The sequence below is a fragment of the Psammomys obesus genome, unplaced genomic scaffold, assembly GCF_907164565.1.
Source record: "Psammomys obesus unplaced genomic scaffold, mPsaObe1.curated_primary_1811, whole genome shotgun sequence".
Taxonomy (NCBI): domain Eukaryota; kingdom Metazoa; phylum Chordata; class Mammalia; order Rodentia; family Muridae; genus Psammomys; species Psammomys obesus.
In genome coordinates, this window is record NW_026596256.1 from 5,747,676 (window position 1) to 5,769,688 (window position 22,013).

Here is a 22,013-nt window from a genome sequence, read left to right on the forward strand (position 1 = left end):
AACTGTTTTGTTACATATATCATATGTGTTAATACTTAAAATATTTATGAGGCAATATTCTTTCAAGAAACGTTTCCTACAGTTGAAAAATGGGGCCTTCTTTAGGGTTCTTACTTGTCTCCAGTTTGCCCTGTCTGTGCTGCTCTTTCCTCCATCTGGGTGGGATCAGGAGAATGGCAAGCTTCTTGACCTGTTCCTGTTACTGCATTACCCTTGACATGCCTCACCTTTGGTCATGGGATAAATCCATGGCTCTAATGCCAGCATCACATCCGGGGTAAATGTACAGCTGCTTGAAATCACAGGCCTGCCAGACCTCCACCACACCATTGTCCCCTCCAGTCACCAGGTTCTGTCCATCGCTGCTCAGGAGAATAGCCTGCAAATAAAAGGCAGATACCAACCATCTCTCCATTTGTTTCAAATCAATGGTCATGACTGAGCATCAATTAACTGAGCAGTCAAGCATCTGCCAGAGTATATGAAAGTTTAACTGCCCACCTGCCCACCAAAAGTCAACAAAGTACTAGCCAGCCACCACCTGCCCACACACCAAACAAGCATCAGATAACCAACCATGAAACAACTAATCACCGACTAATCACCAATCAACCAACCACCAAACACCAATCGGTTAACTATATCAGCCAACCCATCAACCAACCAAGCATCGACCAACCAAGCATCAACCAACCAACCAACCAACCACCAAACAAGGAGGCATCAACTCACAAGCAGCATCCAAGCCCTAATCAACCAACCACAAACAAATCACCCACCAATCAACCAACTAACTGCCTGCAACCACCAATCATCCAGCACTCACAAACCAACCAAAAATCCCTAACCAACAAACAACCAATGCCCCAGTAATCAACCACCTACCTACGAAGAAACCAACAGACCACCAACCAATAACCTGGAAAACACTATCAATCTCTTTAAAAGTGTCTCTTTATTTAGGCAGTTGTCTGAGGTTCCTAAAGTCTAATCTACAGAACTTTCAATATGGAATCTATAAAAGCTTTTTTTTTTTTTTACAAAGATCAATATTAAAGCCAACTGAAAAGAATAAATCAAAACAAAATATTTAAAGGGCTAGAGAAATGGCTTAGTGGTTAAGAGTGCTTGCTGCTTTTCTAGAGGGCACAAGCTTGGGTTCTAGCACCCGTGGCTCACAGTCACTTGTAACTCTAGATCCAGGGGACCCGATGCCCTCTTCTGGTCTCTGAATCCAAGTGTGCACAAAATCCCTACTCCCTAAATATACCATAATTAAAAATTAAAATAAAACATTTAAAACTAATTTAGTTATAAAGTCATGGAAGTCACAGTGAGAATACTGCCAATCTAATCTAAGAAGAACTTGACAGAACACTGCGCTCTGTGTTGGTAAGTCTCCCAGTGTTAATAATGGAAACTTAGCACAAAGAGCAGACGTGTACTTTCCAATAGTTCTTAGTACTGAGCCACTAGCAGTTATACTTTATTTGTGAATGAGGGCAGTAGGCAACTTGAAGCTGTTGTCAGGGTTCTCAGGACAGGCCTCTGTTATGTCCTGGTCATTTTCTGTCAACTTGGCACAATCATAGACATATCTGGGCAGAAGAAATCTTTTATTGAAAAAGTGGCTCCATGAGACTGGGCTGTAAGGCAAGCTTATAGGGCATTTTCTTAATTAGTGATTGAGGTGGGAGGGCCCAGCCCATGGCAGGGGGTGATATCCCTGGGCAGGTGGTCCTGACTTGTATACGAAAGCAGGCTGAGCAAGCCACAAGGAACAAGCCGATAATCACTGTTCCTCTTTGGTCTCTGTTTCAATTCCTGCCTTGAGTTCCTGCCTTGCCTTCATGATATACTGTGATCAAGCTAAAATAAACCCTTTCCTCTCCAGGTTGCTTTTGGACATGCTGTTTTATCACAAGGTATAGGAACGCTAATGAGGACACCATGGGAACATAATACTGAGACCAGTGCTTGTGAAGGGTCTTAGAAAGCTTTCGTCTAAGTAGATAGCTGTGGTCTCTAGAGTCTAACCTGCTGAGCAGATTTGGGACTGAGGAATCTTGGGTTGGTCGCAGCACGTGTTTAAGTGGATTCTGGGAAAGAACCAAAGCCATTTTATGTCAAATAGTTTGGCTCCCATGGCTTCTTGTTGCTTGGCACTGATATGTACTCACCCTAGTGGAGTCATTGATCTCCATTTGAGCCAAAAGTTTCCCATTGATACTGAAGTTGCTGAACCGTCCTCGCTCATAGTATATGATGCAGTGGCCTTCACTGGATACAGAAATTAGGCGTGGAAACAAGCAGTTTTCTGGTCCTTCCAGGGCCCTCAGCAGGTCTCCAGTGATGGTATGGACAAGGCAAGGGCCCTCTGCAGTGGGAAACAGAAATACCAGACCAGTTAGAGAGAACACCTATCCCAAACCACACCTGAGTAGTAGGCACTCAGGTTTGTTAAAGGCACTGAAGACAATAAAGGTGTACTGTGGCTATAGCACTCATGGACACATGCATGTAACTCACCTACACACACACACACACACACACACACACACACACACACACACACACACCCTTCTGGCACTCCACAGTGAAGCAGCACCCAAGTGCTCTAAGGTTTTCATCTCTTCCCCCACCTCAGATAACAGTCATCACAGCAGGCTTTAACTCCACAGTCAGGTGAGACAAGAGTGTGACCAAGAAGTTGATCTACTGTGTTTAGAAGGTTCTAATTAAGAGAAAGATGAAAACAGTTGCTTGGTTTCTTCACTTGCATCAAAGTTCAGCATCACAGTATAGACATGACACTGCCAAGCAAGCTTTGCCTTTGCCTGTAGTTTACAGGTAAGATGTAAATGTGTAATTAGGAAGATAAGTTAATTCAGACTACAGAAAATTTTTGCCCTTTTAAAATTAACAGTGGGGAAAAAGTGTAAAAGAGTGTAGAAAAAGGCTTCTCTTATTTCAGGGCAACTTCATGGCCATGGAAAATTCATTGAGAAGATAAAATTCCACTGGCCTAATCATGGAAACAAAAGCTGTAACTTCATATTGTGTGCTTGCCTCTTGGCTCTCTCAAAAGCCAAAGCCTGCAAAACTGTGTATGCATGTTTATTTGTCCACTGATTTGACTAGCCATAGTTTTAGATACAAAAGGTGTCATTATCAAACCATACTTAATCTTTCCCCTGATGGATAAGGGGAGGGCTTTTGAGACTTGCAGGAGACACAACCCCTTGGCTGTCCACTCGGAGGAATTAGCATTTTGCCTGCACCTGCAGTGCTAGGCTCACTTTCTTGTTTTGAAATGCAAAGTACAGGGTCTCTTGTTCTGAGACTACTTCTCCATAACTGTGGGACAGTCTTTGACAAAGTCTGCAGTCTCAGACTTTGATACAAATGAAAATAAAACAGTACCCCTCCCAAATCAAGGAATTCCCACTAAAAATAATGCTAAGCCCTTTCACTTCTTGGACTCTAGGCTTCTGGTCAGCTCTGGCTAGCCTAGCCTCCAAAACAGTTTGTAAGCCCTCATGGTCTTTCTCCTTGAGAGTTTTGCAAGCTCCTCAGAAGAGCCATTTAAGTTTCCTTTCCAGATGACAATTCTTCCACAAAGGCAAAGAACTGAGTCTCTCTCCTTTCCCTTATTCCCTGTGCAGTGAGCTTTGCACAGGAAGGACCTGTAGAGGAAGGGAGGGTCCTAAGGCCCGACTAGTGAGTAACCTAATGCAAGGTCCCAAAGCATTGGTTGTATGTCTCCTCTGCCTTTGAAATGCCCCCTTTCACAGCTGCATCATATGATTCACTGGACGTTTAAATTTACTAAAGTTTGGGTTAGAACACTGGTGACCACATCATAAACGTATAACCATATTTTGTGTCAGCGTTGGCAAATATCACTACATCTGTCTGCTGAATCTCGGGAAGAAATCAACAAGTGTCACAGCTAGAAAACCCTTACTGCCTAGAGATGGAATATGAAAGAAATGGCTCTGACCTTTAGCACCACTTATAACGAGTCCCAGTTCTGCGCAGACGGAGACACAGACAACTTCATGGTCATGGCCTGTGAGGACAGCTCTGGGCGCAGGATAGTCACCTACAAGGAAACAGGAAATGGTTGCAGGGCGTCACTAGAGACCAGTGTACCTGATGAGACAGTCACCAATGAGGGAAGACATTTAATTGCTGTATGGCCAGAGCCACTCACTTTACGCCTGTCCCTCATGTGTGACACAGTCTAACACTGTCCCTGCTACAGGGCGGCTGGGAAAGTTAATCCACATGAGTGTTGACAAGCGTCAGTGGCTATTCTCTCAAACAGTCAGTTATGTGTGGGCTCATGTAGTCATGGAACAGCATGTAAGGTCAGATCATCTCCCTGTCTCTGGTTTCAGCTTAAATATGAACATAGGGGAAACAGCACTGGGCAACAGGAAACAGTTCCTGAGTCACAGTGACCAAAAATTAACTCAAAATCCAATGAACATGTGCATGTGGCATTTCTGGCAGCTAAGCTCAGTGTGGGTATGGTTCTGAAAATGTGTTCTTTCACTGTGTATGCCTCAAGCCACACCAAGTATTGAATACTTCCTGCAACACCTAACCTGGATTCCAGACAACCACAGGCTCAGGACTGTAGTTCTCTCGGCACACAAACCTTTTCTGCTATTAATAGACACATGGTGGTTCAGTTACCTATTCCTGCTGTCATCTTTAGCATGTATCAACTTAGTGTACATTTAGATTGGATTGGATCAGACTGTGGTTTTTGAAGTTGCTAATATGAGTTTTATAAGATTCCATTAAGTAAACTCTAATTTGGTTTGAGAGAGAATCTTCAACCATTTATGAGGGGCTACACAATGCTCCTGCCATTTTGTAGAAAGCACTTATGTGAAGTGGTATTCTCAGCATTGAGAACTGTAAAATCAGAATGTCTATGGATGCTGAAAAATGTCCACAGTGTTCTGCACCCTCTACCATACAGTATTCAACCAACAGTTAATTCATGCTAAAACAAACACTCCCATCTCATTAGTATGAAATTTGCTTCCTCTTTTAATAAATGGTGAAATTGTATCAAAGAATTGTTTTTAAAATGTCTATAGATTTGTTATGGGTAAATGTTTGATTTATACACCTTTTTCTACACCTGTATAAATGTGTTTGCATAAAAATGTCACAGATAAAAAGGGGTCACAAGTGGAGAAGGTTTAAGAAACTGCTCTGGTCCAGTCTATCCCACCAAGTTCTGTGAAGGCACTCAGCCCCCTCCCCAGTGTCACTGTGACAAGAGCTGGATTTCAGTGGCAGCTCCCATTTCTGACTCTCAGGTCTTCACACTCACTTAGAAACAGCCTGGGAGGGGAAGCAGGAGAATGCCAGGGCATCAGGCTGACCCATCTTCCATTGGTGGCCTCACCTCTGAAAATGCTCCGCACCTGCCTGGCTGCCTTCTACTGGTGAGGGGCTGAGTCAGAGTTGTCAAAAGCGAGGCCATGTCACATTTGGTAGATTATTATGATGGCTTGTAATACCAGGTTTCCAGAAACAACACACTTGTTCTTAGGTGGCTTAAGTTCACCCATGTCTCATTTTGCTTCTGGTTTTTAAAGCAGTTATACTAAATTCATATTACTCACTGGTTGATCTTGGGTGTCTGTAGTACCATCTTAGCAAAGAGTATGTAGATAGACTGTACATTCTGTGTTTATCTGGACACAGTGACTTCATTTTAAGTTACCAGCTTTACAAGCCATTGTTCTTGCACCTTTAAGAGCCACATTGTAATCTGGGTCTCATAACAGCAACCAACTCTTTCAGAATTCCAGAAAATGTGTGTTCTAAGAGATCAGTGTATATTTTCTTCAGGATAAAAATCCTATCATATTCTGTGCTAAACCTCCAGTATTCTGAGGAGACTAAGACTTCTTTCGGGTAGTTACACAGATGAAATCCCTTTGTGGTCATAATTATGCTGCAAATTTTTTCTCTGCGGAATGCTGCTTTAAGGTTAATTGTGAGTAAGACATTCTCTAGCTAGGGTGCAGGGGCCTAAGAACACATTTGCAAGGTGTGAGAACCACCCTTCCTCTCTTCCTTTCTTTGTGATGTTAATGACAATGTTGTTCTCTTTAAAAATGACCAGGTTGGATCTTTCCCATAGCAGTCAGATTTGCCTTTGTTTCTGGAATTAGAAAAATTTTAAAATATTTATTACACATTAAGTATTTATATAAGATTAAAGAAATGAAATGAATTCCTTTGTTCTCAACCCTGCATAAGAAATGTAGAACTGTTAATTTGCCCTTCCTGTGTCTTAAAGAGTATCACATATTTTTTAAGTTCCCTGTTTTTTCTTCTGTTTATTGTTTTCTGTTTGTTTTTGGGGAGTAGGTTGCTCAGTTTGGGATGTTTTTTTTGAGTTCCTTGTCTGACTTTTCTCTGTGAACTTCTGCATGGGTCCCCCACAGCCTATCTTGTCTGCATGGGTCCCCCCACACCCCCACAGTCCTTTAGGGAACTGCCCTGTGTTTTGGCCTTAGGTCTTGGCACTCCTCTTTCCAAGAACTATGTCTTGGCCTGGTACCCCGGCAGTCACTGTACAGGGGCATATGCAGAGACATGAAGGCTCAGGGGCTGTCATGTGCCACCTGCTGTCTGGGTGTCCCTTTGGCCCTGCTGTGACACTGGCAGGGCTTACTATTTTCTCCACCTCTAGAGATTATGCATGTTGGGTGAGTTTCCTCAGATCTGCAAATGACATTCCTCCCTTTGATGCATTTCTGAAATGCAGCCTGAGAGAATGGGCTCTGTAGCCCACAGCAGTGTGCTACCAGCTCTAAATCTATGCACTGTTGTAGTGGGCTTTGAATAATGACAAAATAGCTCTTACAGTCTTGAGTTTGTCTGAAATATATTCTGAAAAATTGTGTTTGTAAGATACTCCAAGTTTCCTGCTAAAGTGAGAACTGGACATTAGTAAGGTGTGTGTGTGTGTGTGTGTGTGTGTGTGTGTGTGTGCGTACACACGTGTAGCCAGAGGGTGACACCCAGTGTCTTCTATTGCATTTTAATCTCAGTTTTAACGGGGTGTATCAGTGAATCTGGAGCTTGCCGTTTTGGCTAGACTTGGCTGTCCAGTGACTGTCCAGTGCTGGTAGTACAGACGTACACACTGGCCAACCCAGTGTGTGCTGGGGAATCCAAACAGCCCTGCTCACATGTGGGTAATTGCACTCACCCGGTTAGCCTTCTCTCCCAGACCTATCTTTAGTCTCTGATTATTTTGGAGATATTAGTACACTGAAAAAAAATCCTGAAATTTTATCTTTAATAAATTATTAGAAATAAGTTATTTTCCTTAGAAGCTATTAAAAAAGCAATCATTCAATGGTAAATAATTGAGAAAAATGAACAAAAAATTTTAAATTCCTTATGTGATCTGTTTCCACAAGGAAGTAAGCTCTTTGAAGACCCATGTAACTGCTTCACATTCTGGCCTCCTCAGGTGGTGGTGGAATGGGACCTAAAATATTAAGTGGTGCTGTTTAAGGCCCTGGAAGCACTGCTCTTTTCAAAGTGCTTCAAAGCTTTTCGAGTTGGAAAATCAGCAGCAAGGACAAGTGCTTTCCCTATATTTCATCACCAGGGACAGATGTCACACACACCAACAGTCACTCGAGATCTTGGTAATACCCTGTCACTGTCACATCACAGCTGATGGATGGAGCTCAGGGTTAAAGGGTCTGGCACGGAGGGAGGTGCAGGTGAGACCTCTCCTCCAAGGACCGTGGCACTTCACCCCTTCCCCACTCATTTCCTCAAGGATGGGGAAACCCCATCTTGCCTCACTCCAGTGCAACGGATGATAAGGAACAAATGCATCTGGTCCTCACAAGCAAGCACTGGAAATTCTAAACAGAAAGAGCTTAACATACACAGAGTTCACCTCACCTTTATCAAAAGTCATTTTAGTATCCTTGAAACAGATGGGGAGAACAACAAAGCCTGTCAGCGCTGCACAGACGTGACAGGAGAGTGCTCATTAAGATGGTCTGTAGTTCTGAGACACGGTCAGCACACAGGCTGAGGCTGTGCAACCCAGTCCTCAGTGAGGATCCATGAGCAGTAGAGTATGAACCTCAGCTGTACAGCATTCAGACATTATTTCTGGCCTTGGTAATATCATTAACAAACCACTTTTGCTCATGCTTACGTAAACTCACAGAAATATGATGGAGTTTCAATTTAAAGTTCCAAAACAAAGCATCAACTGTTACAGTAATTTCACTGATACTGTGATTTCAAATATTTACCCGAGATTTCCTGGAATAGCTAAGAACAGTTACTGACAGGATGTATCATGTGGCCCACAATGAGTGTCTCTGACCAACAGTCATAGCGGCCTAAGACTGGCTATCTTGCTGGTCCATGCCCTCCTGCAAAACAGCCACAAGAATGACTCTGCCTGCTGATCCCAACAACTCTATATGATTCTCAGATACCCAGGTCTGTGAGCCAAAGTTGTGTGGTGAGAAAGAAATCGGTCACTCTTGATTTTCACTTTATATCCAGCATAAGCTAAACACTGTTCTTAGTCTCAGTTCCAGAAAGGGAGAAGACAAACAGGTAACAAGAGAAGAGGAGCCTCAGTCCTGTCACAAGCCCCAAAATGTCTCCAGGTAGGAGATGGGATACTATGTAGAATGGCCTCAATCCTGGTCCCTACCCTGCCCCTGTCCTGAGCTAGGATGGATGGTCCACTATGGACATGGTCACATGGCCTCAGAATGTTCTGTGACTGAAAATTATCACAAGCTGACCATGCTTCCTCTAACACCTAAAAAACCACTTTAACATTCACAACATCCTCAGTAAGATTCCTTGGGTTAAGAAATGAGCCAACTAGTTTTGTGTGTATGTGTTTATGTGTGTATATACATACATACATATATATATGCATGCCCATATATGGATATATATAATTATATATATAATTATATAATTAAAGATTGCCTCTGGGCCAGTCTCTGTGCATACCCTAGCTCTTAACACTGTTGGTCAGTTGTGGCTTAGGGACTGGCTCTAGGATTGTCTTTAGAGTTCATCTAAAGAGTGAACAAAGAGCTGAACTCAGTTTGGCTGAAGGCTGCAGCTGACAGGAGAGTCCGTGTCCAAGGCTGAGTCCAACAATAGAGAAGGTGCATGTGCACAGCTGGAAATGTCTTTTCACTCCTCTCCTCCCGTGGTCTGTATTGTGTTTACACACAAGCAGAAAGGCCCGAGTTTAAGAGGTGGAGTAGAACAGCATATAACCATCTCAGTGGATATTGGTAGATTTGATTTGAAAGATGAACACTAAATTCCATTTCAGGGTTTTATATTGCTGTGGTTTTTAAATTTTCATATGTATGCATCGCTCAAAATAAACATTTAAATTACATTCTTTAAAGCACATTGGTCTTGAGCTGAGGTCCTAATGTGTTTTTGGGGTCTACTGAAGACACAACAATGTTAACTTGCTCCTCTTGTGACTATCTTGTTGGAAGCTACAGCACGTAATGAGAGCTGTCAAGTCCCAAGATCAATGAAACTTGTGCCCTGGGGATTCCCCAGGAATAGCATTGATCTGGTTAAAGCTCACCAGTCAGAGATGGGCTGTAATATATTGCAAAGAAGGACTCTAGAGGATAAGCGGCCAAGTCCAAGACACCTACCTGACAAAAAATTCAATCAGCTCCTAGCACAAATTGCCTGCTCTGCTCTGCGTTCTTTCATGCAGGAGGCTGCTTCCAATTAAAGTGCGCAAATTAATTTTTATCACTTCCAAATTAGTTTCAGAATTTGTGTAAAGCTGTTTCAGATGAAAGCACCTGTCCCTCATGTCGTCACAAGTCTGTTATCTAGCCAGGGACCTTCTGGATGATTTCCTATGTTCAGGGCCATGTGAAAGAATAACAATGGTATCATCAATATAAAATGAACTAATGAACAGGACCATTCGACTTGCAGCATGAGCAGGTAGCTTTATAGTCTGAAATTCTGTGTCATAATCTGTTTGCAAATTTCTATTGTCTCTGTGATACAGTCATAAAAATGGTAAAAAAATTATAATTAGAAAAAGACAGTATGAGACTTTGAGATGTCTAAATCAGTCACAACACTATATTTAATACAACCAAACTAACATTTCTTTACACCTGCCTAAAAATCTGCAAACATTACTTATTATTCTTTGTCAAAGAGAGGTATCCATTATCATGGAGTGCCCACAGTACAAAAGAAAAAAGTATATTAAGGCCCTTTGACTTCATGGTCAGTTTACATAAAGTCAGACACAAACCCTCATTCCAGGATTCTGGTTTGATGAATGAGTCTGGTTTGGTCTCTCTGCCACACAAAATGATTCCACCTTTATAGTAGGCTAATTAGTATCTCCTGGGCAACACTGTCCCAGGCTAGGGGTTCCCATTCAAGTCTAGGTTAATATATATATATCCTACAAATCTAAGGGCATTATGCCACACACTGTTACCGATTTAAGCTTAACTATCCCTTTCATATTGAGCAGCAATGTCTTTTGAGACAGAAAACATATACAGCTTGGTCCTCTGACCTGTTACTTAGTAGCTAGATTAGATTAAGCCGGACAGAAAACAAACAAACAAACAAACAAACAAACAAACAAACAATCAAATAAAAACACCTTTCTTTCACATTGCCAGTTTTTGATGACAATGACTGCCTGTCTTTGGCACTGCATAGGTCTGGCAGTCTATGTATTGAGTGCTGTGGCTGCCTTTAAAAACACGTATTGATTCAGTTGCCTTAGTCAGCACAGGTATCTTGTGGGGGAGGACTGTTGTGGCGAAGGGCCTAAATCTATCAAATTGAGTGAATATTAAACATTATTGCCTATTTAAAGATTTTATTCTTGTGATTATCCATTTGGCAGAAAGTTAAAAAAATCCATATAATGCATCCATGCCCAGGATGTGAAGTTCTGGGCGCATGTCCATGTACTGGTGGAATTAATGTTCCTTGAAAGAGCTACTGAGTCATGGAAGTACTCAGTGTGCTTAGACACTCAGGAGGCAGGACTTAACTTGTGAAGGCTGGGGCTGTCTGTTACTCACAGCTGCTGTTCAGAGTCCCAGGGACAAAGCAGGTCTCGGCATGTATCGCCTGTTCTACCCATACTGCATCTGCTTCTCCTGCTCTTTCTAGAAGAACAACCATTTCCTCTGCTGGGGACAAACGGAAACACAGCCATGCCCACATTCCATGTCAGACCGAGGGCTGCAGAGTATACTTTATGGAAGTTTGTGGGTTTACAATGATGACAAAGTTTTTTATTTAAAAAAAAATCTTATGTATGGAAGCAATATTGAAAAATACATATTGATAATCATGATTTTTTTTAAGGATAAGCTTATCCTTATTTAAGGCTAAAATAAAGTTCTGCTTTTTAAAGCAGGGTGTGATGGTGCATGCCATTAATCTGAACATAGGGAGACAAGAGCAGGTGGATCTCTCTGAATATGAGGTCAGCCTGGTCTACATAGCGAATTTTAGGCTAGCCAGGGCTGCATAGTAAAACCTTGCCTCTGAAAATACTGCTTTCAAAAAATATTATACTAATTCATTCATTCTTATTGATTCACATAAACATTAAGTATTTACACAGCATCTGTTACCAAGGACTTAACTGTTGTAGCTAGTGTTAGATTTAACTCATGGATGAGCACTCATCATCTTTAGGGTTAAAGACATCATATAAATCATAGTATAGCCAACACATACAGTTAATGTAATTTAGTATTGTCTTCCAAAATACCTAATAATAATATGCAACTAAAATATCTCATCTTTGTTTTCAGATGGGAGCTTTTAAGATATAAATTCCCCTTTAGAAGAGTTTTTTTTTTTTTTTTAAAGTGTGTATATGTGAACCTGTGAAGGGTACATACATGTGAGTGAAGGTGCCCATAGAAGTCAGAGGATCAGATTACCCTGGAACTGGAGTTACAGGTGATGTGAGCCTCCGTAGGTACTGGGAATCAAAACTTGGGTCCTCTGGTCCATCTCTCTAGCCCTATGGATTCTCTTTTTGTATGATCCCTTCTGAGTTTCGTTTTGAGGAGGTTAGTTAAGTAGGTATATAATACTTTCAAAATTCTTTTATCTTATAATGCCTAATTTTTGTCAATGTATATGCAAGATGACACAAAGCTCTGCTGCTTAGACATTTTAAGGAGTGCTACAGTAATACAGAGATAAAGGACATTTGGAAATGTAAGATGGCATGGCGTGCTCAGATCAAACACATGTATTAACACACCATCTGTGGAATGACAGCTCCCCCACCCTAGACACACAATAGAACTCTGCTACAGATGAGATGGGTAGGGGATTAGAAGTGAACATAAGGATATTAGTGTGTTCAAATTTATCAAAAATGGTCACTGAAAATGTAGAATTGGAAATAAAGTATCTGAACAGGTTAGACAACTCTTGAGTCATCGTCATACCCTACTCCAATATAGCCTAGAGGCCTTCATTTTTCACATTCTCCTTCTCACTCCACACCAAGAGATAAGCATCACCTCACAATACACTTCAAACTCTAGCTATGAACATCGAGAATAAACGTCATACATCATTTGGCATTCTAGCGCACTGTCCAAGCAAATATATACACTTCTTCAGTGTATATATTTCTGTAGTCTTTGTATTATATGATACAGACTTGGTTCCTGCCCATTAACAGACATCTCCTATTTTGTAGCATTCCAGATAGAACACACAGGAGCTGGAAGATGTGTGGGACTTAAAGGCCATTCTCGCAGATATTTCTGTCTTTAACCATCTCCATCCAGGTCTTCCACCCTTAACCATCTCCATCCCTAACTGCCTCCATTTTAGCCATTTCTACCCCCAGCCACCTTAGTCCCCATCTCTGGCCCAGCTGCTTCTGTGCTCTGTTTATGTACCATTCTTAGATATGCTGTTACTATTCTCCAACCCATGTTTAAGGTGTGACTGACATACTTATTACAGCTTGGATTAGCCCAGCCTAACCACTTGCCACATTGAACACTTCATAGAAATTATTTCATATTATACAAGAAACACAGACATTCGAACCACTGACAGTTTGGTAATTAAAAGCGGTCATTATTTCTTGGTCATATTTTGTCTAGCATTTCAGCCACTTAATAACATCTGCTGGAAACCTCTCACATGTACCACAATGATAACCTAGGACCCACAGTTGCTCAGGATCGCCCAACAATGGCATCCTCTGGACTGTGTAAGATGAATCCTCAGAAACAGAACTCTGAAAACTGCTGGTGGAAGTGCTGGCCTGTATGTCTGTGCAATTCCCAGAGCCTTCCAGGAAGGGCACACTTCTAGCAAGCACTGTCTTGTCTCCTCACACAGAGCTTCTTTAGAGGCATTCATCAGCAGAAGTACTGGAGAGATCATCCCAGGTGACTGACATGGAAGAAAGCAGCCATCCACTCAACTGAGGCACTGATACAAGCTTACTGAACTTTAGAGAAGGCAGAGATTATACTTAGTTGAGAGAAACCCTGAGATATAACAGCCTAGGTGATATTTCTGAAGCAAACAGACATCTAAGTGTTTCGGACAGCAGCTGAGGGGACCAGTAAGTGACCATCAGGAGAAAACCTGGTGACTCTCCCTAGGCCAAAGGTCTCAGTAAGGGTTCAGTTTTGCAATTTATTTTTGCCACTTAGGTTTTCATGTTTTAATTTCTGTAAAAATGAAGGAGCTAAAAGAGTAGAACACACTGAAGTCCTGTGTTGTCTGAGAGCACCGTCATGGGAAATACTTACTGCTGTTGGGGTTGTCTCCTATAATATGGTGCCTCCCACTCCAGTACCAGAGAAGCAAGGTGGCGTCCCGAGATCCAGACACAATGTAGCAGTCCCCACCGATATAGGACTCGGACCTGGCCAGGCATGTGACCACATCCCAATGGCCAAATACAATCTGCGTCAGTTTCCCTGCAGCACAGAATGACAGTCATGTCACTGAGACCCATTGTCTTTACGAAAGTGGAATTAATTTTATTTTACTACTTGTGAAAAGAATCCACAGACGGTCAAATTTACAAGACAATTCCAGTCTTCTCACAGGTGATTTTAAAGAAAAGGTCTTATAAAATGAGATGATCATGATTTTTCCCTTCGGAATTTGGACCTGGCAATGGAGAGTTTCACTTTTTACCCTGAGTATGGATGTGGGGAGGGGCCGACAGCTTCACTGAGGCATAAACTCAGGTCAGCAGTGAGCTGAAGCAGTAGTTCCTTTCTGAGGCAGAACTAGCTGATTAGCTTACAGTGCAGTCACCAGGACTTGACCACCTGGAGCTGGTACAGCATGGAATCTCTACTGTCATAAGGTCACATTAGAGAGCATACACTTTCTGTGAGTGCCTGTGTGGTACATATATGTGTTTGTGTGGGCATGTGTGTGCCATGTGAGTGGGATCAGCTGTTTTCCTCAGTCATACTTTATCGTGTTTTGGAAACAGGGCTTCTCACTGAACCCAGAGCTTGCCAATTCAGCTAAACTGGCTTGTTAGAATTCCAGGGATCTTCTCATGTCTAACTTTTCAGTGCTGAGGTTATAGGTATGTGTACAGGCTTTCGTGTGGTTGCTGGGTTGGTCCTCATGCTTCCATCATCTCCTCAACACAGAATAAACCCTTGTTGTGAAGATTACCTGTTTCTGTAGAGTAAACTCTGAAACTCTTATCCCAAAATCCACAGATGAGGATGTAGCGATTATCTGCTGTGACCACAAAGCAGTGGGCGTTGATCTGGATGCTCTGGTCCACGAGGTCTGTGATCTGTCGCTTGTTCACACCAGAATTATTTGCTAAAAACAACCAGAAGATTTTTCAGCATGCCCCCATGGAAGGAAAATAGCTTGTGCTTCAGCTATTGAAATAGGTTGTGATGTAGCAATGGGCTTTCAGTGATGCAAAACTATTAAGATTTAGACATTTTTTCCCTCTAGGAAGATACATTTCCTTAGTAGCAATTATTTACAAGCTATATCATACACATAAAAACTATATGAGCAACCTCAGTTCTTCCATCGACAAATGAGAACCGATAAGGAATCCAAGACAATGAATTTAAAGCATATTAGAGATACTTAGATGCATTTGGTTCTATACCTGTATGCTATGCTTTGGTTCATTAATGTCTAGTAAGAACCAGGTGGAGGTAAATCTTACACACAATGCAAAAGTATGTTAATGTTTGCTTCATCTGTCACTTCCCCATGGCACATTTCAATCTACGTGAAAAGCTGGCAGAGGGCTGCTGGTGTGATGTGGGAAGTCCACAGGGAGCTTCAGGTCAGTAGCTTTAAAGACCTGGGTTGTCAATAAACACAAGGCCTTTACAGCATGGCTGGCAGGGGAGGAGACCAATAAAAGAGATGGGAAAGCGATGGGGGCAGAGAGACAGGCAAAGAATCAGCGCGCAGCTTTGGGAGTAAATCTGAATATAGCCAGGAACTCAGAGACATCTATGATTTCCCCAGTGCCTGTCTGGATGCCAGCCTGTCCCTTACACTGCGCCATCCTTTCAGGCAAAATCCCTTCCTGAATTCTTAAACATGAAGGGCAGATGTGGAAGGTCGCCACCACTAGGCTCTAATGCCAACTAAATCACAGTGCAACTGTTTGTAGATTATCTACCAAAGCTGTGAAATAATTACTCAGTTAAGGTAAGTGGTGAGAGAGAGAGGTGACATTTAGAAGCATTGTTAGGGGGAGAATAAGCCAAAAGTCCCAAGCTGCTGGGAAATCACACAACTGGTGCCTGGTCCCTGAGAGCAGGGCTGTTGGTTGTCCCATGGTCACACGCTAGCTACCTATTTCATTGTCAGTGTCTGGTGAACAGAAAGACAACAAGAGTAGACTCAGAAATACTCTTAGTCCTAAACCTTGTTTCTTTTTAAGGTATGAAAATACTGTCTTTGTTGGGAGTGAGAATAAGAAAAAGCCAAGACATGTCTGTTAGATCAAAATAAAAGCTGAATCAACGGAAGAACAGGATGCCACTGCTTATACATAACTGAGCAACTTTTGATAGCATTTCAAGGTTTCTTTTGGTTTAATTTTCTAAATGATTCCACAAGTTAGGAGAATAAACATCAGCATAGGCCACCTGACAGATACAAAAACAAGAGGCATAGCATCCTATGGACCATATGAGGATAAGTAGTTGTAGCTCAGGAATTTGCAATTCAGGTGTCTTTACGTTAAAAAATAAGTTTAGCCCATTGAATAGTAAATTTTTATAGAAGATTTTTTTCAGTATTAATTTCCCTTAACAATTTCTTTGAATCTCTTTACCTTAAATAATATAAGTTGTTAAGAATATCATAGGCCCAAACAAAGGGAACTGTGTAAGTATTTGCTTTTTTAATATTTAACTTATATGACCTCCTAAAACATCAAGAAAATGTCATAAATAACTGGTTTAATAGCCAAGTTTTCTTGGTTGCATGTGCAGGTTAGCAAAGCCCTTCGTGGCAGTTTGATATTATTTTCATGTTGATATGTTTTAATATATATCTCAGCTGTATTTTGAGACAAACAAGAAGGTGAGAGTGCACAGACCACTAAGATTTTAAAATACATCTTTGTTAGCTGCCATGGTTTCAATGAGCAATGACTGCCCTAGGCTCAGGCATTTGAATACTTAGTCCCCAACTGGTTTGTGGAGGTTATGGAAACTCTAGGAGCCTTGTTGGACTGGCTTTGAGGATTTCCAGCCTCACTCACTTCCTATTTGCTTTCTCTGCCTTGTGTTTGGGTGAAGATGTGAGCCCTCACTTTTCTGCTCTGGATGCTTGCTACAATGCTTCCAAGTCTTGAGGGACTCTTGCTCTGGAACCATAAGTCAAAATAAAGCCCTCCCTTGATCATGTGCTTTATCACAGCCATAGTAAGTAATGAATACATTAGCATACCAATTAACGGGTCCATCTCAATGGGAAGATGATGTGCTTGATCCAAGGAGTACCCTGGGGCTCCTCTGAGGCCTGAGGAAGTAAGCATAGAAAACCCCCTTATTACCTGAAAAGCACTTCCTAACAAGTGCTGTTTTATGATGTTTACTTAAACTTGTATTTGCTTAAAGTTTGTGCTGACTCAGTTTCATCCTTGTGATTTCATTAAGAAGTCCTAAAATGTCACTACAGCAGGGACTTTAGGTTTTTCCTTGAGATGTAGAAAGCCAAGAAGTGTGGTAAATTAAATAAATGAGCATCACAGCATTTCTTACAATGCAACCAGTGGGCCTGGAATACCAGACAAGGATGGGCTTCCATGGCATGAGGCCAGATAGGAGCTGGATTCTCTTACAAGGGGCCTTTCCCAATAACATGACTAGTCAATTCAAGTTATACCTAAAACTTTCATCCCACTAAAGCTATTTTCAAGACTGACATCTGGGGTCTGAGTTCATCTGTCATATTTTCACATGTGGTTATAAAATAACTATACATAATATTCTTGAACAATTTAATAATTGAGACCTTTATAGTTCTTTTTCTTAATGAAAAACATTCCTAGAGGCCAAAGACCTATGAACAATGAAGTCTTATTTTCCCCTAAGACGTCTGCTGTACACTCCTGGGCCAGCAGAAGCTGCGCCACCCCCTGTTGATAATATCAGCAATAACCATAAGCCAGGGCCAGCCACATATAAACTCATGAAGGGAAAGTGTGATATAAATCACCGCCCTTTCAGCATGAGGTAGACATCAGTGGAATAGAAAGATCCAGGTTAGATCAGCGGGGCTCATCTTTTCAGTCCTGGGGCTTTGCAGGAAGCCTTAAGTGCTGAACTGGGCCAACTAAATCATTTGGTCACATCCACGTCTACCCTGGTTAAATAAGGATCAATATGTCTAAATGTTTGTGATGACATTATATCACTTCAAGATGTGCCGGCTGGAGCTCTCAGGAATGAATGTGGGACAAACACATGTGAGATCAGTGGACATTTATTGTTTGAATTTTCTCACAGAGCAAGCTCTACAAAGCTAGGGGTGCTGTCTGTCTTGTTTCATGCTCAATCCCTAGGACTATTTGATATATAATAGGCATTCAAATATTTGTTAAACAAACTAAGGGCAATGAAGGAGGATGGCTTCATGTTCTTGTCTACAAAATCCAAACGAACTCACTGTGTTTGGGAGCCTGTTGAGGTGCTGTGGAAGAGCAGTGCCAAGCCCAAGGCATGGCATGGGCTGTAGGAGTGGGCAGGCTGAGCTTCACAACACTCTGTCTGCTACTCTCTGTATGTAATGACATGTGAGCTCCCCAACACCTTCCTTGCCCTTAGCTCTGCAGCTAAGGACTGAGGCCCACGTACCAACTGTATTGTGCCACCTGTTCACTGCAAACAGGCGGCTGCAGGTCACAGTCACCACTGCAGGGATGGTCAGGTGGGGCAGGGTGTTGGCAGCCACGTGGGTCACGGGAGAGTTGGATGGAAACTTCAGCACCATTATCACATCCTGCTGCATCTGATCCTTAAACATGAGTGGGCTCTGTGGAAGGAAGCACTGTTGAGTAGAAAGGGAAGAGACAGAAGGAAACAGAAAGGATAACCCGGTTAGTGGAAGGTTTGGAGATAGGAGGTGCTCACAGACAAGGCTAGCATGATAAGAGGCAGGAGCTCTAAGCCATCTGAACTGTCTCGCTGGCCAGGGCACCCCAGATAGAGCAGCGTCACCTGAAGAAGGCCCATTGCAAAGGGAACAGAGCCTATGAAGTCCCTGAGGCAGCACACTCTGTTGCTAAGAGTCAGTCTCAACTTGTATGTGGCTAGATCACCATATGGACCGTTAGCTCACAGATATAGCCACAAGATGGAGCATAAGAGTTCATGGAGGTTAAAAAAAAAATCAGTCTGATAGGACATTAGTTAATCAGTGGCTGATGTTGTTAGCATAAAATATAAAGTGATTAGTTCGTAACTGTCTTCTTTCTTGGGCTAATGTAGGCACAGCATAAACAACTGAAACACAACCACCTGCAGGGCAGCCTGGTGCTCTGGTCAGAATCTTGGTGTATCTGGGCTCTGGTGCTGACCCTACTATTCAGGGCTTGTGTCTTCTCTCCCATAGATGTTCAGTTTATTATGGGCCATGCTTTTGATTTGATTTGATTTTTTTGAGCTTTCCTTCTTAAACATCTAGCATCTGAGCTGACAGCAGATACTACATGCACTATAGAGCACTCTAAATTTTATTCTACAAAACATAAAATAAGGATGCTGAAAATAATTTCTACTCGGCTGTCATAAATATTCGAGGATTTTCTCTATGGATCACGACTTTAGAAAGCTCATTTTCTTTTAACAGCTCCATGCCAATTTGGCATCTGATAATTCCTTGTAGGAAGGTAATGAGTTCTAACTGGACATTCCCCCAGGATAATTACCACCATCACATTATCATCATCACAATCATTAAAAATAGAAAAGTGATGTGGAATAAAACTCTGCCATCAAGCCATGTCATACAAGAAGGTGTAAGACACTCTTTTTGGGCAGTGTGGAGCTTGGTCCCCTAAGCCCACATCCCTGTCTGTACCATGGCTGAGAACCATCTGGGAACAGCCTGTGTTCTCCACAAACCTTTCTGTTTTATTACACAGAATGAGCAGGTGCAATCAAAAGACACACACTGTGCTCACAGGACTGAAACTATGCAGACGACTGCTGCAGAAAGGGTTAAAGCAAGTGTGCAGCTCTGTTTCTCCAGGTGTGGACTGCTTGCTTCTGGACGGTATGGAGGACACACCTGATGCTTTGCCTCACTGCTTAGTCATCTGACACATGGAGGGGTCAAAAGTGCGTGAAGTAAATGAAGGGAGTAAACACTCTTTCCTTCAGAGAAATATTAGCTTTCAGTCTTGCCAACACACACTCTTAGCCATCCTATCTCAGCTCTTCACTCCACTGAGGGGAAAGGATTTTCTCCAAGCTGGTGGAGATGATCTAAGAACTCATTTCCAACTGTTTCTGTCTTGAAACATTTGTTGAACTTTTGCCAGAAAAAAGTGAAAGATCATTAAAAAATACATTGAAAGCATCTCAGCAAATTTTTGCCTTCACTGAATTAAATAAAAAGGAAAATTTTGCTATTTGCTGATACACTGGCAAGGGACTGCTTTGTTATGAGAATGGATCTTTAAATTTTCAGATAAAGCATACAATTCTTTCCTTGCAAAGTAGGACTAAAGGTCTAACATGATCAGCTCTTGATGAGGCCAGCTAGCATCTACTGGGGCTTTACATCACAGGGTGGCATAACAGAGATTCAGAAGCAGGCCTTAGATTGTCAGTGCAGGGAGACTCCATGCTCCAGATGCTGACATGCCAGCACACAGTGGTTAGGTCTTATCCCCAGAAACTCGCTGGTTAGTGGCAGAAATGGCGTTTGGCCCACATCTGACCCTGGAGCCTTTACTTGTAAACCAGCTTGTTTTGTCCCACAGCCTCTCTGCAGGAGTCACAAACTGCCTTTAAAATCACTCACTTTTCTTAAAATGAACTAGGCTCCTGTTGGCTTGTTTATACTGTGTGGTGATTTACAGACCTAATTTAATTTGGAGGCCAGTCTGTGTGTACCTGTGTGTACACTAATAGGCTTATGGAGAGTGGATGCTCCTTTTGTAAGCCCAAGATCGGGCTCTCTTAGTAAGCAGGGCTGAAGAGTAGAAATTACACATTCTCCTGGCATGCCCTTGAGCTCTGGAGTCAATAGAAAACTGAGAAGCCTTTGAAAAATATTACTGAAATAGCATTTCACTTGCTTTCTGCCTGGCTACAAAGAAAAGAAAGATTGCTCCACGGTTGTGGCCTTACCAGGTGCATGGCCGAGCTCCTAGGTGGATGGGGCTCAATGAGCAGCTGAGATGGCGTCTGTCCCAAGTTCCGTATCTGTGCTTCCATGGCCTGCAGGGCAAAGAGGTGACTGTCATAATCAGTATGTGTCAGTGCAAGTGAAGCTTAAGTCAGCCATAAAGAGCCCAGAAAATTCCAGGCGCGCCCCTTTCTCAGGGCACAGAACCCTGCAAGCGTTAGCATTTGTGGACAAGCTTCACTTCTACTCATGCTTCCGTTAAGCACAGCGCTGTTCTCAGCACCAGAAGCTGGGTTAAATGTAGGAACAGTAATCTGTGCACCCAAGCATGCAGTTAAAAACCAAAACACCTTTAGTACCAAATACAACACAGGTACCTTAATAAAGTCCTTTGTAAGGAGGAACGTATGAGGGTCTCTAATGAAATAAGCTTCTGGAATCTTCATGGGAAAAGAGAATGAGACGTAATGTCTACCACTGACATGAAATAAAAGTCAGAAAATCCTGCATTTCAGTCAACACAGAGGGGAGCCCAAGGTCACAACACTAAGGCGTTGTTGTTGCGATCAAACACAGCACAGCTTTCAATACAAAAGTACATCCCAGCGTGCTATGGTCCTGTAAGGGAGATTCTGGGGACATTATTTATAAGATAGGAATTGATTTCTCCCAATTTACCCCGTGTAAACTTTAGAGAAAATTCACTAAAAGTGAGAGAATTCTTTGTACTAAAAAAAACTGTACTCCTGAGCTACACTCAGTATTTTATTAAAGCCTGTGCAGATATGAACACTAAAACGGTATAGCTCCCATTGAATAACACTAATTTCCACCTCAAACTGCCTGGATTACACAATATAGCACTGCATGCATGCCCGTATGTCTGTATATGTGCATTTGTGTGTTTAGAGATTTAAGTATTTCTTCTACTCATAAATTTTATAGGTAAAATATTTCAACATATTAAATTAGACTAATAAGATTTTCCTGAGATATTGAAAATGTGTAATTTAAGTCAACAAGAAAAAGCACAATATTTACTGCTATCATTACTCTATTAGCATGCTAGT

At 42.0% G+C, this 22,013-nt stretch overlaps 1 protein-coding gene across 1 annotated transcript in view; it reads right to left on the reverse strand.

The window, feature by feature from the left end:
* Nbea (neurobeachin) overlaps window positions 1-22,013 on the reverse strand; it is a 509,877-nt gene that overhangs the window by 3,355 nt on the left and 484,509 nt on the right. The window contains exons 49-56 of the mRNA XM_055596761.1: window positions 20,946-21,035; window positions 18,444-18,636; window positions 17,035-17,106; window positions 14,767-14,922; window positions 13,875-14,045; window positions 4,004-4,105; window positions 2,181-2,377; window positions 228-379 (exon numbers count right to left, since the gene is read on the reverse strand). Of these exons, the coding sequence (XP_055452736.1) occupies window positions 228-379; window positions 2,181-2,377; window positions 4,004-4,105; window positions 13,875-14,045; window positions 14,767-14,922; window positions 17,035-17,106; window positions 18,444-18,636; window positions 20,946-21,035 (1,133 nt within the window). The remainder of the gene's footprint in view (window positions 1-227; window positions 380-2,180; window positions 2,378-4,003; window positions 4,106-13,874; window positions 14,046-14,766; window positions 14,923-17,034; window positions 17,107-18,443; window positions 18,637-20,945; window positions 21,036-22,013) is intronic.